Consider the following 15,324-nt stretch of genomic DNA (forward strand, 5'->3'; position numbering starts at 1 on the left):
AGTGAGATAGTCTGGGGGTCATCTGTATGAGGCAGAGGCCACTTTCAACAAGGACAGTCAGCTGGGAGCCAGGTTGGCTGAGGTCAGCCTATTTGGGGGTCACCAACTTGGGTCAGTCTGTTGGGGATCATAGGACTGGTGTCAGTCTATCTGGGGGCTGCTGTGACTGAGGTCAGGTGGTCTGGGTGTCACTCTGACCAGGTTAGTCAGTCTGGGAGTCCTGGCCGTTCGTGTGGCCTGGCTCTGGATGAACAAGAGGAAGCCAAGGGGCTGGCACTCCCAGGCTCTCCCCAGGGTGGTGAGTGAGACATTGGGGCAGCGGCTTTGTTACTTGTGAAGGAACAGGAAAGGTCTGAACCCCATCCAGGGCTTTAGATCCTGGGCTTCCCTTTCTGGCAACCCCTCTACCTCAAGGAGGCCTTGGCTAAGAGCCTCAGGGCAGGCCCAGCTCAAGCTGAAGTCAGCTGGCCTCCTCCTCCAGGAAGTCCTCCCTGACCACCATGCTCTCTCTCTGTACTTGCCATGTTCTCTCTCTCTGCTGCACCGTGGGTCTTTTTCTAGAGGGGAAGCTGAGGCCCTCTAGGTAAGATGGGGTTAAAACCCACCTCCTACAGGCAATAGGGTATGATGCTGACCAGGGCTTTTCAAACAAAGAGCCAAAGAGCTCAGCCAAGGTCCTGCCCCAGCTCTGGAGAGAGTCTTCTGTTACTTCATCCCAACTGCGTGGTGCCATCCTCACACCCACGTCTCACCATTTCAGGAGAAGACAGGGAGCCCCCAGCAGTGAGGAGCCCCTTTGTGCCTGGCTCTTCTGGGTGTGTTTTTCTTTTTTCTTTTTCTTTTGTTTTTTAAGACAGAGTCACACTCTGTCACCCTGGCTGGAGTGCAGTGACACCATCTCAGCTCACTGCAACCTCTGCCTGCTGGGTTCAAGCGATTCTCCTACCTCTGCCTCCCAAGTAGCTGGGACTACAGGCACGCGCCACCACGCCCAGCTAATTTTTTTATTTTTAGTAGAGATGGGGTTTCACCATGTTGGCCAGGCTGGTCTCGAACTCCTGACCTCAGGTGATCTGCCCGCCTCGGCCTCCCAAAGTGTTGGGATTACAGGTGTGAGCCACCGCGCCTGGCCTGGGTGTGTTTTTCATGTGCTGCTTCACATCATCCACATCACAGCCTAGCGGAGTTGCAGCTGCAGATGAAACAGTGGAGCCTCCTAAAAGCGAAGTCGTTTGCTGTGTGCGAAGATACCTAGCACTGTGCCTGTGACATAGCACCCACTCCCCAGGTGCTGTCGTTAGGGAAAAGCTTCCTCAAACGTCACGTGGCACCCACTCCCCAGGTGCTGTTGTTTGGCGGAAAAGCCGTCCTCATAAACGCCACGCGGGCACCCACTCCCCCAGGTGCCGTTGTTTGGGGAAAGAGTCTTCCAAATGTCACGTGCAACTGAATCCCAGGTACAGGTAGGCAGAAAAGCTTTCTCCAACGCTCACGTGGCACCCGACTCCCAGGTGCTGTTGCTTGGCAGAAAGCTGCCCTCAATCGTCACGTGGCACCTCACTCCCCAGGTGCTGTTAGAGAAAAGCTTCCTCAAACGTCACGTGGCACCCACTCCCCAGGTGCTGTTGTTTGGGGAAAGCGTCCTCAAATGTCACGTGGCACTCACTCCCCAGGTGCTGTTGTTAGGGAAAAGCGTCCTCAAATGTCACGTGGCACCCACTCCCCCAGTACTGTCGTTAGGGAAAAGCTCCCTGAAACGGTCTTCTTCCTCTGCCCTCACACCACCACGGCAGCAGTCATCAACACAGGAGGCCCCTGTGACCAAATGTGTGGGAGCTTCTCCCCACCACCAAGTAAGCAATTAATTCTGTGGCAGACACCAGCTGAGCGTCCTCCAATTCAGTTCTAGCACAAGGGTCAGATCCCATGGGTTGAGGGCTCAGTCCCCATGACTGCCTCCTCCTCCAGACACCAGTCGCAAGTCTGGGCCTCCAGAACTTCTGGCCGACCAGCTGCAGGTTGGGTTCCCACGACCCCCTCTTTGGGTTTGATTAATTTGCTGGAGCAGCTCACAGAACTCAGGGAAACACGTTAACTGATTAATTACAAAGGATATTGCAAAGGATACAGATGAAGAGATGCATAGGGTGAGGTATGGGGGAAGGGACATGGAGCTTCCTCGCCCTCCCTGGACCCACCACCTTCCAAGAAGCTCCATGTGTTCAGCTGTCTGGAAGCTCTCCGAACCCTGTCCTTTTGGGTATTTACGGAGGTTTCCTTACATAAGAACGATTGACAAATGTGATTGCACATAAAGCGCCCGATCTAAACCCAGCGAGTCCTGTCTGCTTAGACTTTACTTGGCCTTTCGGTGGCATTCCTTCCTCTAAGGTATGGGGCAGGACCCTGTCTGGAATGACCCGTGATTAGATTAGAGCCCTGCCTTGGACAGGTGAAAGGAGGACAGGAGTAGGTCAGAGAGAAATTTTGTTTCCTGAGGCCTGTTTCTGAGGCCTAAAGTGTCCCAGCTTTATAACATAAGACTGTACAAAGGGTTTTTTTTTTTTTTTTTTTTGAGACGGAGTCTCGCTCTGTCGCCCAGGCTGGAGTGCAGTGGCGCAATCTCGGCTCACTGCAAGCTCCGCCTCCCAGGTTCACGCCATTCTCCTGCCTCAGCCTCTCCGAGTAGCTGGGACTACAGGCGCCCGCCACCACGCCCGGCTAATTTTTTTTTGTATTTTTGGTAGAGATGGGGTTTCACCGTGGTCTCGATCTCCTGACCTCGTGATCCGCCCGCCTCGGCCTCCCAAAGTGCTGGGATTACAAGCGTGAGCCACCGCGCCCGGCCGGGTTTTATATATATAAATAAATATGTATTAGGTTGTGCAAAAGTAATTGCTGTTTTTGCCATTACTTAAAAAAAAATGGCAAAAACTGCAATTACTTTTGCATTAACCAAATATATGTAAATATCACAACTATCTATACCTCTCTTTTGCATTAACCAAATATATGTAAATATCACAACTATCTATACCTCTCTCTCTTCTTGAGATTGGGAAGTAGCTCACGTCTGCTCCTTCTGGTATCGAAACCTTTCTGGGTGGGAAGCCTGGACTTCATTTGACCCACATGGATTCAAATCCCACCTCTGTTCCTTATATAGACTTGCATGGTACATATAAGAGCTGCTATTTCCTGAGTGCTGAAGTATGCTAGGCGTTGTGCTAAGTGGGCCACTACATCAAGTCCTCAACAAGCCTATGTGCAGATAGGGAAACAGAGGCTCAGAAAGAGAAGCCACCTGCCCCTGGTCACAAGGGTTGGCAAATTGCAGTGAAGATTCACTCCCAAGTCTGTGATGCCAAAGCCCACTCATTGATCCACCACATGGTGCTGTGGACAAATCCCTTCACTCCTCAGAACCTCAGTCACGTCATCCGTCAAATCGGGAGGAGTGCCAGTGGCTGGCAGGCACCCAGGACAGGGTCTGGCATGGTTTACGCTTGCTTCCTCACCACTTGGGTGGGCATTTTCCTGGGTTTCTGATGCCTCAGGCTCCTGATGGGGCTCCAAACACTAAGGTTTGGGAGTGAGTGCCGGGGAGAAGCTTGCAATTCCTTTCTGAACCAATAGCGTTCTCAGGTTTATCAGGCAACCAGCTCAGGCCTTTGATGAACTCACTAAGATATATGGACCTCATTACCAACCAAAGGACTCACATCTGTTTCAATCCTCACTTCCTCCCCCCTTTCTCATTTAAACTGTTAGTACTGGTTGCAAATCGTGGGAAGTTGCTTCGTCTAGTCATACATGTGCCTAGTCCACACATGACTGTGCTTTTGCATGTCACATTCCTGCAGGCAGAGACCTAACTTGGCCGACTTTGGGCAATCACTGAATCCCATCGACATCTGTTAAGTAGGAAACATAGTGGTGCCTGACTCAGAATGCATAGCCTGAACGAGGTTCTGTACTTCCGCCATTTAGCATCATGCCCGGCTTGAGTGGATTGGTGGCAATTGTTGTTTTTAAAGGAGATCTCATTGGGCTGGATTATGGCACGCATGATCCTGCCAGGCCCAGGGCCCACTGTCTGTCCTCTGTGGGAAGATAGAGGGGCAGGTGACAGGACACTGAGTAACAATCAGGAGATCTCAGTTCAAACCCCACGTCCATCACCAGTGAGCTGTGTGACCCTAATGAAGTCACTCAGCCTTTTGGGGTCTCAGTTTCCTTATCCACAAAGTGGAGATAATTCTATTCCTGATCTTATGGGTTGTTGTGAAGTTCCAATAATATAGCAATCCTGATAACTAGTTTTTATTGAGGAGGGTCTTTGATAGATGGCTGAGCCAGTGGTGGTGGGGGGGTCCTGGGAAGTACTGGGGAAGTAGGCAGTGTAGGGACATCTTGGTATTGGGAGGGGACAGTGAGGGGGTCCTTGGTAGAGGGAGAGGGTGGAGGAGGGAGAATTTTGCTAGAGGGAGGGAGCAGTGTGGGGAAGGGCCTGAAGAGAGGGAGGAGGGCAGGTGAGCCTGGGTAGAAGGGAGAGTGGGGCTACCCTCCAGGAGTTCTCCTGGCCAGCAGCCCTGCCTTAGCCTGGGCTAACCAGGCCCTGCTCTCACAGCTGGCTGCACCTTCGAGGAGGCAAGTGACCCAGCAGTGCCCTGCGAGTACAGCCAGGCCCAGTACGATGACTTCCAGTGGGAGCAAGTGCGAATCCACCCTGGCACCCGGGCCCCTGCGGACCTGCCCCACGGTAAGTCTACTCTCCATCGCCACTACCCCTTCTTCTCCTTCCAGAGGCACTTCTACCCACCTTCTGTGTGACCTTGGGCACATTACTTAACCTCTCTGGGCCCCATCTGCATTTGCGTCTTTAATGACTTATGTGACACTGAATGTGGCTTTCTCTGGACACTGTCTAATTGTGCATGTCAGCTAGTTTCGTGTGTAAAATGAGTGCAGGCCCTCATGGCTGTGAGCTAAAACTCACTTCCAGTTACTCCTCTTGCTGCCTAGCTCAGGATCCAGCCCACTCCCACTCTCAGTTCTTCCTAAATCCTCCATCTTTGGGAGGCTGTCTTCAGAGATTCTTTTCTCCCAAAGAGCCCCTGAATCCTGGTCTTTCCAGGACTTGAAGATGCTGAAAGAGCAGTAACATTGGGACTAGATGTGTATAAAACCTTCCTTCCTCTGCCCTCTTCCTCCTGGAAGTCCCAGATCCTTCTTGACTTCTACTTTGCTCTGTTCCTATTTTAAGATGGGGCACCTTTGTCATCCTGAGCTCTGGACTGGGAGTCAGGAGACTAATAATATGGATTCTAGTACTGACTTCCTGCTTTCATCATGGCCCCTAGAACACTCATTCCAGAGTCATGAAGACCTGGGCTCAAAACCTGGCACCAATCACTTTACCAGCAGTGTCTCTTAACGTCTCTGAGCCTCCATTGTCTTCACTGTAAAATGAGGCAAACAGGACCCCATTTCAGAGGGTCATGAGATGATGCATATAAAGTACAGAGGACAGGGGTGGCATGCAGGGGTCAGTTATTTAATTGCTGTGGTTGAGGGTCTTTGGGGGCCCTGATTACTAGTACTGCTCTTCACTGGATGCAGAATCAACTGGGAATTAAAAAAGAATGAGACAAATACAGGCCAAATTGTCAACTTTATTACTGATAAGGGCTGTGTCAGAGGACATAGATAGTGTGGGTATCAAACGGGCTTTCTGAGTGAATTCTGAAATTCCACAGCCTAAAGCCCCCTCCCTTTGCCCCATCACACTAGTGCCCAGGGTCTTTACTGCCCAGCTCACAGCATGGCTGAGATTGCATCTGTTGTCAGGGAGGGGCAGCAAAGATTCTCAGTGGTGGGGCCAGGACTTGAAGCCACTGGGAGAGAAGACCTTCATGACCTGGCACAGGTGCCTCCTGCAGACTCTCATCGCTTGCCCTGCCTCCCCTTCTGTGCATTTGCTCACACTGTGCCCTTCCTGGGGCACTTATCTCTGCCTCTGCAGGTGTTAGCGGGTATCATAGTTTGACTTCTCTGAAAATAATCTGTAAAGGTACCCACCATGGCAGGGACCTCATGTGGGCCTCTCCATATTCCCAGGGCCCAGCCTTAGTCTGATACATGGTTGGCAGTCAGGTACAAGGCAGCTGATTGGAATTCACCTCTTACAGCCTTGACCACCCTGAGTGCGCGCTGCCTCTCTTGTCACGTGCAAGCAGAGACATACCCAGTGAGAAAGGGAAGAGGGGAATTTAGCAATTAGTGTGAGCCTTGTGCTAGGTCTTGAGGATGTGGTGGTGAGCCAGATGGATAGTTTTTGTCCTCCTGGTTCTCACATTCTAGGAAAGGGAGCTGGTAGTGGAGGGAGAAGAAAGGAGGGAGATTCACACTCAGAGATGGAGAGCCAGAGAGAAGAGAAGGAAGAGCGACAGGGACAAAGGGAGTAAATGAAAGAGAAGGGGAGGGATGCAGTGAGCCGAGGGGGAGGCAGAGGGAGCAGGAGGAGGAGGAAAGAACAAAGTGTCAGATTGGAAGAGGGAGAAAGATGCACACAGCTGCTGGCAGGGAGATGAGAGAGAAGTAGCATGAGTGGGCCAAGAGGGAGTGTGTTGGGGGTTGGGAAGTGCCCCTTCCTGGGTGGGGATGGGGACTTGAGTTCAGTTTACAACTGCCCTGCTGGGACTGATCCAGGAGCTGCCTCCATAGGGCTTCTAGCTTACAGAGATGAATGGGATCGCCTCCAGCAGAGTCCCTGGGGAGCCCTCCTGGAGCGGGGATCTGAATGAGCTTGTGCTGGCTGGCAGCCAAGCCGGGAGGAGGCAGCGCTGGGTGGTTTCGGGTGCCCTTTGGGAAGCCCAAATCCCCCAGCCAGGTCCTGAGCCAGCCTAGTCCACTTCTACTCCCCCAGTACCCAGCCTGGGTCTCTGGGGAAGGGACAGGCTGGCTTTCTCCAGGTTGGAAGTCAAGGGGATTTGTATCCCAGGAATTTAGACTCAGGAATGGGGGCTGGAAGGGAAATTGGAATCCTTTCATTCAGTCTCTGTTCTACATATTCATTCAGCTTGCGTCCTGAGGCCTCACAGCCTGGTGGGAGACAGACAGGCACTTTAGTAATGACCCAGGGAGCAGGAGAGAAGCCCATGGTGGGAGGCGGAGGGAGGGCTTTGGAAGGGGTGGCCTTTGAGAGATTGTTGTGTGCCAAGCTCTTGACTCCAGGGATGAATGACCTAGTCCCTGCCTCCAGGGATGGCTCAGAACATGAGGAAAGCTGTGGTTAGGCCGGGCATGGGCTCTGTGACCTGTAGATTGTAAGGAGCCATAAGGTGTTTTTTTTTTTTTTTTTTTTTTTTGAGACCAAGTCTTGCTCTGTCACCCAGGCTGGAGTGCAGTGGCATGATCTTGGCTCACTGCAACCTCTGCCTCCCAGGTTGAAGCAATTCTCCTGTTTCAGCCTCCCGAGTAGCTAGGACTACAGGCACCTGCTACCACACCCTGCTAATTTTTGTTTTTTCAGTAGAGACAGGGTTTTACCATATTGGTCAGGCTGGTCTCGAACTGCTGACCTCAGGTGATCCACCCGCCTCAGCCTCCCAAAGCGTTGGGATTACAAGCGTGAACCACCGCGCCCAGCCTTTAAATGGTTTTGACAAAGTAAGGTTTGTGTGTTTTTTACTTCTCCAGGTCTCCTATGGGAAACAGATGCTAGAAAGTGAAGGGACTCACCCAGGGAGGTGGAGCTGGGGCCAGAACTCAGAATCCCTGACTCCTGGTGGGTCCTGATGCCTGGAGTCCTCCTCAGTGCCCCCTTGGCCCTGGCCCTCCCCTGAGGTCTCCTCAGCTCTTGCCTCTTCCTCCTCTCTTTCCAGGCTCCTACTTGATGGTCAACACTTCCCAGCATGCCCCAGGCCAGCGAGCCCATGTCATCTTCCAGAGCCTGAGCGAGAATGACACCCACTGTGTGCAGTTTAGCTACTTCCTGTACAGCCGAGACGGGCACAGCCCGGGCACCCTGGGCGTCTACGTGCGCGTTAATGGGGGCCCCCTGGGCAGTGCTGTCTGGAATATGACTGGATCCCATGGCCGTCAGTGGCACCAGGCTGAGCTGGCTGTCAGCACTTTCTGGCCCAATGAATATCAGGTGGGCTGGGGTCAGTCAGCGGTCAGCCTGTGCCTGGAGGTGGGGCAGATGGATGTCAGATTGAGGTTGGAGTAGATGAGTGGCTGAAGTTAGAATGTGTCCGCATTCAGCATCAGAGGCAACCTGTGGTCAAGGCCAGGGGTCAGTCTGGGGCCAGTCTGGGTTCAGCATCTGAGGGCATTGTTCCTAGAAATAGCCTCTGGCCCAGGTCAAGGGTGAGTTGGAAAAGTGCTGAGCTGGAAACTCTGTCCGGCTGCTTGAGGGTAACTGTCCAGGATTTGGATGGAAACTCTGGCCTCCACCTTGTTCACTATGGGTGCTGGGACCCCACCCCCACCTAGCTGGCTTGGGAGGGAGGGTCAGTGTGAGTGGGGCTGACCTCTCCTAGTTGAGGCAGAGGAGGCTGAGGCCGAGCTGAAAGTGGGCACCTCCCCAGGCAAGGCTGGAGGCACATCAGTATGACAGGGGCCCTCCCGCCTCCCCCAGGTGCTGTTTGAGGCCCTCATCTCCCCAGACCGCAGGGGCTACATGGGCCTGGATGACATCCTGCTTCTCAGCTACCCCTGCGGTGAGTCCCAGCCCACTGGGGGCGCAGGGGTAAAGGGTGCGGGCGGCCGCGGCTCCTGCCTGCAGGGGACGCAGGCCTAGCTCACGACGCGGCTCTAACCCCGCAGCAAAGGCCCCACACTTCTCCCGCCTGGGCGACGTGGAGGTCAACGCGGGCCAGAACGCGTCGTTCCAGTGCATGGCCGCGGGCAGAGCGGCCGAGGCCGAACGCTTCCTTCTGCAGGTGAGCGGGAGCCGTGACCTTGGCTGGGGGCGGGGTGGGGGGGTTGGTGGCTGCTTCTGGCCCTGACTCCCCGCAGGTTGCTGAGTCCCTGCTTCGTACTCCAGCACCGCGCACAGCGTCCCGGCCCTCCCCTAGCTCTGCTCTGCTCTCTCTTGGGTCCCCCATTCCCATAGGTCAGAGAGCGGCTCCAGGAACCTGTGTCCGCGCTGTGTAGTAGGGACGGCTAAATGGGGCCCGGGTCAGAGAGAGATCGGGACCCCTCGCTCCGAGGCGCCCCTGACCCTCTCACTCTCTTCCCTGCAGCGGCAGAGCGGGGCGCTGGTGCCGGCGGCGGGCGTGCGGCACATCAGCCACCGGCGCTTCCTGGCCACTTTCCCGTTGGCTGCCGTGAGCCGCGCTGAGCAGGACCTGTACCGCTGTGTGTCCCAGGCCCCGCGCGGCGCGGGCGTCTCCAACTTCGCGGAGCTCATCGTCAAGGGTCAGCTGGTGACGCGTGGGAGCGCCGGGACCCCACCCTCGAGGGGCGGGGCCGGCGGCGGGGGGGGGGGCGGGTCTGTCCGGGGGCGTGGCCGAAGGGGGGTGGGGCCGGCAGGGTGCCGCGGGGGCGCGATCTGAAGGTGGGCCTGTGGAGATGGCAGGGGCCCAGCCGGGATGAGAGCTGATCTAGGGGTCGGGGCTGTCGTCGAGGGGGATGGACAGGGTCAGGGTGAGAGCCTAGAGAGGGGTGGGGTTCTGGCTGTGTGACCCCTGTGTTGATCCTAGCTGGCCTGCGGTCCGCTCCAGGAGGTGAGGATTTGGGGGATTAGGAGGGGCCTGAGAGAGGGGCCGTGGGCTGATGGGCGAGGGCGGGGTCAGCCTTTGGAGCCAGGTGCCCCTTAGGGCCTGGGAGTTAGTGGGGGTAGGAGAAGAGGGTCTGGTTGAGGGCTTGGTAGCAGCGTGAGAGGCACTGGGAGGACGGAGAGGGATTTGGGTGTGGTGGAACTCAGAGTTGGGTGCTGGGGTCTCACAGCAGCATCGGTCCGCCTCGCCTCTCCTCCATCTCCTCGCAGAGCCCCCCACTCCCATCGCGCCCCCACAGCTGCTGCGTGCTGGCCCCACCTACCTCATCATCCAGCTCAACACCAACTCCATCATTGGCGATGGGCCGATCGTACGCAAGGAGATTGAGTACCGCATGGCGCGCGGGCCCTGGGCCGAGGTGCACGCCGTCAGCCTGCAGACCTACAAGCTGTGGCACCTCGACCCCGACACAGAGTATGAGATCAGCGTGCTGCTCACGCGTCCCGGAGACGGCGGCACTGGCCGCCCCGGGCCACCCCTTATCAGCCGCACCAAATGCGCAGGTGGGTGCAGCCACTACCCCTGGCTTCAGTCCCTGGTGGGCCCAGGGCTATGGAGGGGCGCATTCGAGAGGTAGCGTGGCCTGGATCTGTGCTCGTAAACCTTTCTAAAACATTGCGATTTTTCCTCAAGCCTTGTTATGGTAAAGATAATGATAGCTAATACTTTACTTTGTGTCAGGCACTTAAACATATCTGTGTGTAGACACACACACAAACCCATATTTACAGATTTAAAACTTACAACAACACCACGATGTAGGTGCTCTTGTTGTACCTATTTTACACATGTGACTGAGGTACAGAGATGGTAAGTGACTGGCCCCAGAGCACACAGCTAGTAAGTGGCAGAGATGGGATTGGAACTCTTGACTGGCTGGCTCCAGAATCTATGTTCTTAATTCTACATCTAGATAAAATAAGCAACTAAACACCATCAAATACAAGTATATTGTACATTCCAGCTGGTTTCTCTTGTCTGGGCATTGAGCCTGAGGTCTGCTCTTGTTAAAAAGGGCAAAGCAGCTGTTGGAGGATGGTACACCTGTGCCAGATGAGGGTCTTTTTTGTTTAATCAGAAGAGAAATTGAGAACACAACAGGTTTTTCTTTTTGTGACTTTAGTATTGTTGTTGTTATTATTTTTCCTTTTGAGGCAGAGTTTTGCTCTGTCACCCAGGCTGGAGCACAGTGGCGTGATCTTGGTTCACTGCAACCTCCACCTCCTGGGTTCAAGCGATTCTCCTGCCTCAGCCTCCTGAGTAGCTGGGATTACAGGCATGCGCCACCATGCCCGGCTAATTTTTGTATTTTTACTGGAGACAGAGTTTCACCAGTTTGGCCAGGCTGGTCTCAAACTCCTGACCTCAGGTGATCCACCCGCCTCGGCCTTCCAAAGTGCTAAGATTCTAGGCGTGAGCCACCATGCCTGGCTTAGTGTGTTTTTTTTAGTGGACTTACTAAGATAAATGTAGACTCACATGCAGTTGTAAAAAAAATACAGAAAGATTCTCTGTGCACGTCACTCTATTTTCTGCATGGTAACATCTTGCAAAACTATAGTATAATATCACAATCAAGATATTCACATTGGTACAAACCACGGATCTTATTCAGAGTTTTCTGGTTTTGCTTGTACTTGTTTGTGTGTGTATATATGTGTATGTAGTTCTGCACAATTTATCACATGTGTAGGTTTGTGTATTCACCACTACAGTCAAAATACTGAATAGTTCAACTCCCTTAAGGACTCTCATAACCACATTCACCTCCCTTTCTTCCTCTACTCCCCAACTTTTGGTAGTCACTAATCTGTCCTTCATTTCTAAGATTTTGTTGTTTCAACAATATATGAATGAAATCAGAGTATATAACCTCTAGAATTGGCTTTTTTTGGATAACAGCTTTATTGCAATATCCACATTTCATACAATTCAATCCTTAAAATGTACATACAGTTCAGTGGTTTTTAGTATACAGTAGTCCCTGTGTATCTGAGGTTTCTCGTTCTATGGTTTTAGTTACCTGTGGTCAACTTGAGGCTTGAAAAGGTGAGTACAGTACAATAAGATATTTTGAGAGAGAGAGACAGACCACATTTGTATAACTTTTATTGTAGTGTGGTGTTGTAATTGTTCTACTTTATTATTAGTTATTGTCGTGAGCCTCTTACTGTGCCTAATGTAGAAATTAAACTTTATCATAGGTGTGTATGTATAGGAAAAACATAGTTTATCTAGGGTTCGGAACTCTCTGCGGTTTAAGGCATCCACTAGGGGTCTTGGAATGTGTCCCCTGCGGATATGGGGGGACTACTGTACTGACAGAGTTACACAGCCATTAACACAATCAATTTTGGAACATTTTCATCACCTCAGAAGGAAATTTTGTAGTCTTTAGCAGTCATCCCCATTTCACTCAAACACCTCTAGCCCTAGGCAACCACTGATTTCCTTTCTGTCCCTATGGATTTGCCTCTCTGTGGACGTTTCACATAAATGGAATCATACAATATATAATCTTTTGTGACTGGCTTCTTCCATTTATTTTATTATTTATTTATTTATTATTAAGACGGAGTCTCACTCTGTCGCCAGGCTGGAGTGCAGTGGCGTGATCTTGGCTCACTGCAACCTCCGCCTCCTGGGTTCAAGCGATTCTCCTGCCTCAGCCTCCCGAGTAGCTGAGACTACAGGTGCCCGCCACCACACCTGGCTAATTTTCGTATTTTTAGTAGAGATGGGGTTTGGCCATGTTGGCCAGGCTGGTCTCGAATTCCTGACCTCAGGTGATTCGCCTGCCTCGGCCTCCCAAAGTGCTGGGATTGCAGGCGTGAGCCACTGCACCTGACCCTTCTTCCATTTAAGGTGATATTTTCAAGGTTTATCCTCATTGTAGCATGTATCAATACTCCATTCTTTTTTATTGCTTAATAATATTCCGTTATAGAAATATATCACATTTTATTTGTCATTCATCAATTGATGGAAATTGGGGTTGTTTACACTTTTTGGCTATTATGAACAGTATTGCTATATTTGTGTACAGGTTTTTATATTGATATATGTTTTCATTTTTCTTATGTACCATATATATCATAAGATATCTCTGTGTTTATTCATTGAGGAACTGCTGGACTGTTCTAAAGCAGCTGTACCACTTTAAATTCCCACTACTTGTCTATGAGGGTTCTAGTTTCTCTGCTTCCTTGTCACCACTTGTTGTTATCTGTCTTCTTATAAGTACTCTAGTGTATATGAAATAGTATCTCATTGTGATTTTGATTTGCATTACCCTGATGGCTAATGATATCGATCATTTTTTCATGTGCTTATTGACCATTTCTATATCTTCTTCTTTGTAGAAATGTCTTCAGAGTGTTAAAAATGACCAATTTTTAAGTTGGGTTATTTGTCTTTTTATTATTGGGTTGTAAGATTATTTATCTATTCTGAGTAGGCCGGCCGTGGTGGTTGCTCACGCCTGTAATCCCAGCACTTTGGGAGGCCGAGGAGGGTGGATCACTTGAGGCCAGGAGTTCGAGACCAGCCTCGCCAACATGGTGAAACCCAGCCTCTACTAAAAATACAAAAATTAGCCAGGTGTGGTGGTGCGTGCCTGTTGTCCCAGCTACTCGGGAGGCTGAGGCACAAGAATCGCTTGAACCCGGGAGGTGGAGGTTGCAGTGAGTCGAGATGGTGCCACTGCACTCCAGCCTGGGTGACAGAGTGAGACTGTGTCTCAAAAAAAAAAAAAAGTTATTTATATATTCTGGACACTAGATACTTATCAGGTGTTTATGTTTGCAAATACTTTCTCCCATTCTGTGGATTATATTTTCTTTTTCTTGATAGTTTTTTTTTGAAGCACGAAAGTTTTCAATTTATCTATTTTTTTCTTTTGTTGTTTGTGCTTTTGATGTCATACCTAAGAAACTATTGCCTAATCCGCAGGCATGAAGATTTACTCCTGTGTTTTTTTCTAATAGTTTTATAGTTTCAGCTATTACATTCAGGTCTTTGATCCACTTTGAGTTAATTTTTCAAATGTGGTGTGAGGTAGGGATCTAACCTCATTCTTTTATTTTTTATTTTTTGAGACGGAGTTTCACTCTTGTCGCCCAGGCTGGAGTGCAATGGCGCAATCTCAGCTCACTGCAACTTCCACGTCTCAGGTTCAAGTGATTCTCCTGCCTCAGCCTCCTGAGTAGCTGGGATTACAGGCATGTGCCACCATGCCCAGCTAATTTTTGTATTTTTGGTAGAGACAGGGTTTCACCATGTTGGCCAGGCTGGTCTCAAACTCCTGATGGCAGGTGATCCACCTGGCTCAGCCTCCCAAAGTGCTAGGATTATAGGCATGGTTGGCCAACTTCGTTCTTTTGTATGTAGATCTTCATTACCATTTGTTGAAAAGTCTGTTCTTATTGAATTATCTTGGCACTGGAATTAGTTTCTTTCATTCACGTAGTTTCCTTCATCCAAGTTGTGTTTATCAGTAGTTTATTACTTTTTGTTGCTTTTTATTACTTTTTATTTCATGGTGTGGAAATGCCAGTTTGTTTAACCATTCACCTGTTGAATGACATCTGGGCTGGTTCCACTTTTTCATTATTACAAGTAAAGCTTCTGTGAGCATTCATACAGAGCTTTTTGCATGAACATAACTTTTCATTTTTCTGGGATAAATGCTCAAGAGTACAATCAATGAGTCATATGGTGATTGCATGTTTAGTTTTATCAGAAACTACCAGAGTGGCTATATTGTTTTATATTCTCACCAACAACGTATGAGTGATCCAGTTTTCTGCATCCTTGCCAGTGTTTAGTGTTGTCACTGTTTTTTATTTTGGACTTCCTGAGAGGTGTGTAGTGATATATCCCATCATGGTCTGAATTTGCATTTCTTCAGTGTCTAGTGATGTTGAACACCTTTTTTTTTTTTTTTTTTGAGATGGAGTCTTGCTCTGTCATCCAGGCTGGAGTGCAGTGGCGCCATCTCGGCTCACTGCAAGCTCCGCCTTCTGGATTCACGCCATTCTCATGCCTCAGCCTCTCCGAGTAGCTGGGACTACAGGCGCCCACCACCACGGCCGGCTAATTTTTTTGTATTTTTAGTAGAGACGGGGTTTCACCATGTTAGCCAGGATGGTCTCGATCTCCTGACCTTGTGAACTGCCCACCTTGGCCTCCCAAAGTGCTGGGATTACAGGCGTGAGCCACTGCGCCCGGCCACATCTTTTCTTTTCTTTTTTGAGATGGAATCTCACTCTGTCACCCAGGCTGGAGTGCAGCAGCATGATCTCAGCTCACTGCAACCTCCAACTCCCAGGTACAAGCAATTCTTGTGCCTCAGCCTCCTGAGTAGCTGGGATTACAGGCACACACCACCACACCTGGCTAATTTTTGTATTTTTAGGACAGATGGGGTTTCGGCATGTTGGCCAGGCTGGTCTTGAACTCCTGACCTCAAGTGTTCTGCCCTCCTCAGCCTCCCAAAATGCTGGGATTACAAACATGAGCCACGGTGCCTGGACGA

The 15,324-nt window shown here is 50.9% G+C and overlaps 1 protein-coding gene across 7 annotated transcripts in view; it reads left to right on the top strand.

The window, feature by feature from the left end:
* PTPRU (protein tyrosine phosphatase receptor type U) overlaps positions 1-15,324 on the top strand; it is a 91,974-nt gene that overhangs the window by 15,081 nt on the left and 61,569 nt on the right. For 6 of the 7 annotated variants that reach the window (XM_032759574.2, XM_032759576.2, XM_032759578.2 and 3 more), the window contains exons 2-7: positions 4,631-4,762; positions 7,887-8,158; positions 8,645-8,726; positions 8,833-8,948; positions 9,252-9,426; positions 9,998-10,291. In XM_032759574.2, coding sequence (XP_032615465.1) covers positions 4,631-4,762; positions 7,887-8,158; positions 8,645-8,726; positions 8,833-8,948; positions 9,252-9,426; positions 9,998-10,291 — 1,071 coding nt within the window. The remainder of the gene's footprint in view (positions 1-4,630; positions 4,763-7,886; positions 8,159-8,644; positions 8,727-8,832; positions 8,949-9,251; positions 9,427-9,997; positions 10,292-15,324) is intronic. The other variant, XM_058444218.1, reaches the window with a different exon arrangement.

The sequence above is a fragment of the Hylobates moloch genome, unplaced genomic scaffold (genome assembly GCF_009828535.3).
Source record: "Hylobates moloch isolate HMO894 unplaced genomic scaffold, HMol_V3 SCAFFOLD_9, whole genome shotgun sequence".
Lineage (NCBI taxonomy): Eukaryota > Metazoa > Chordata > Mammalia > Primates > Hylobatidae > Hylobates > Hylobates moloch.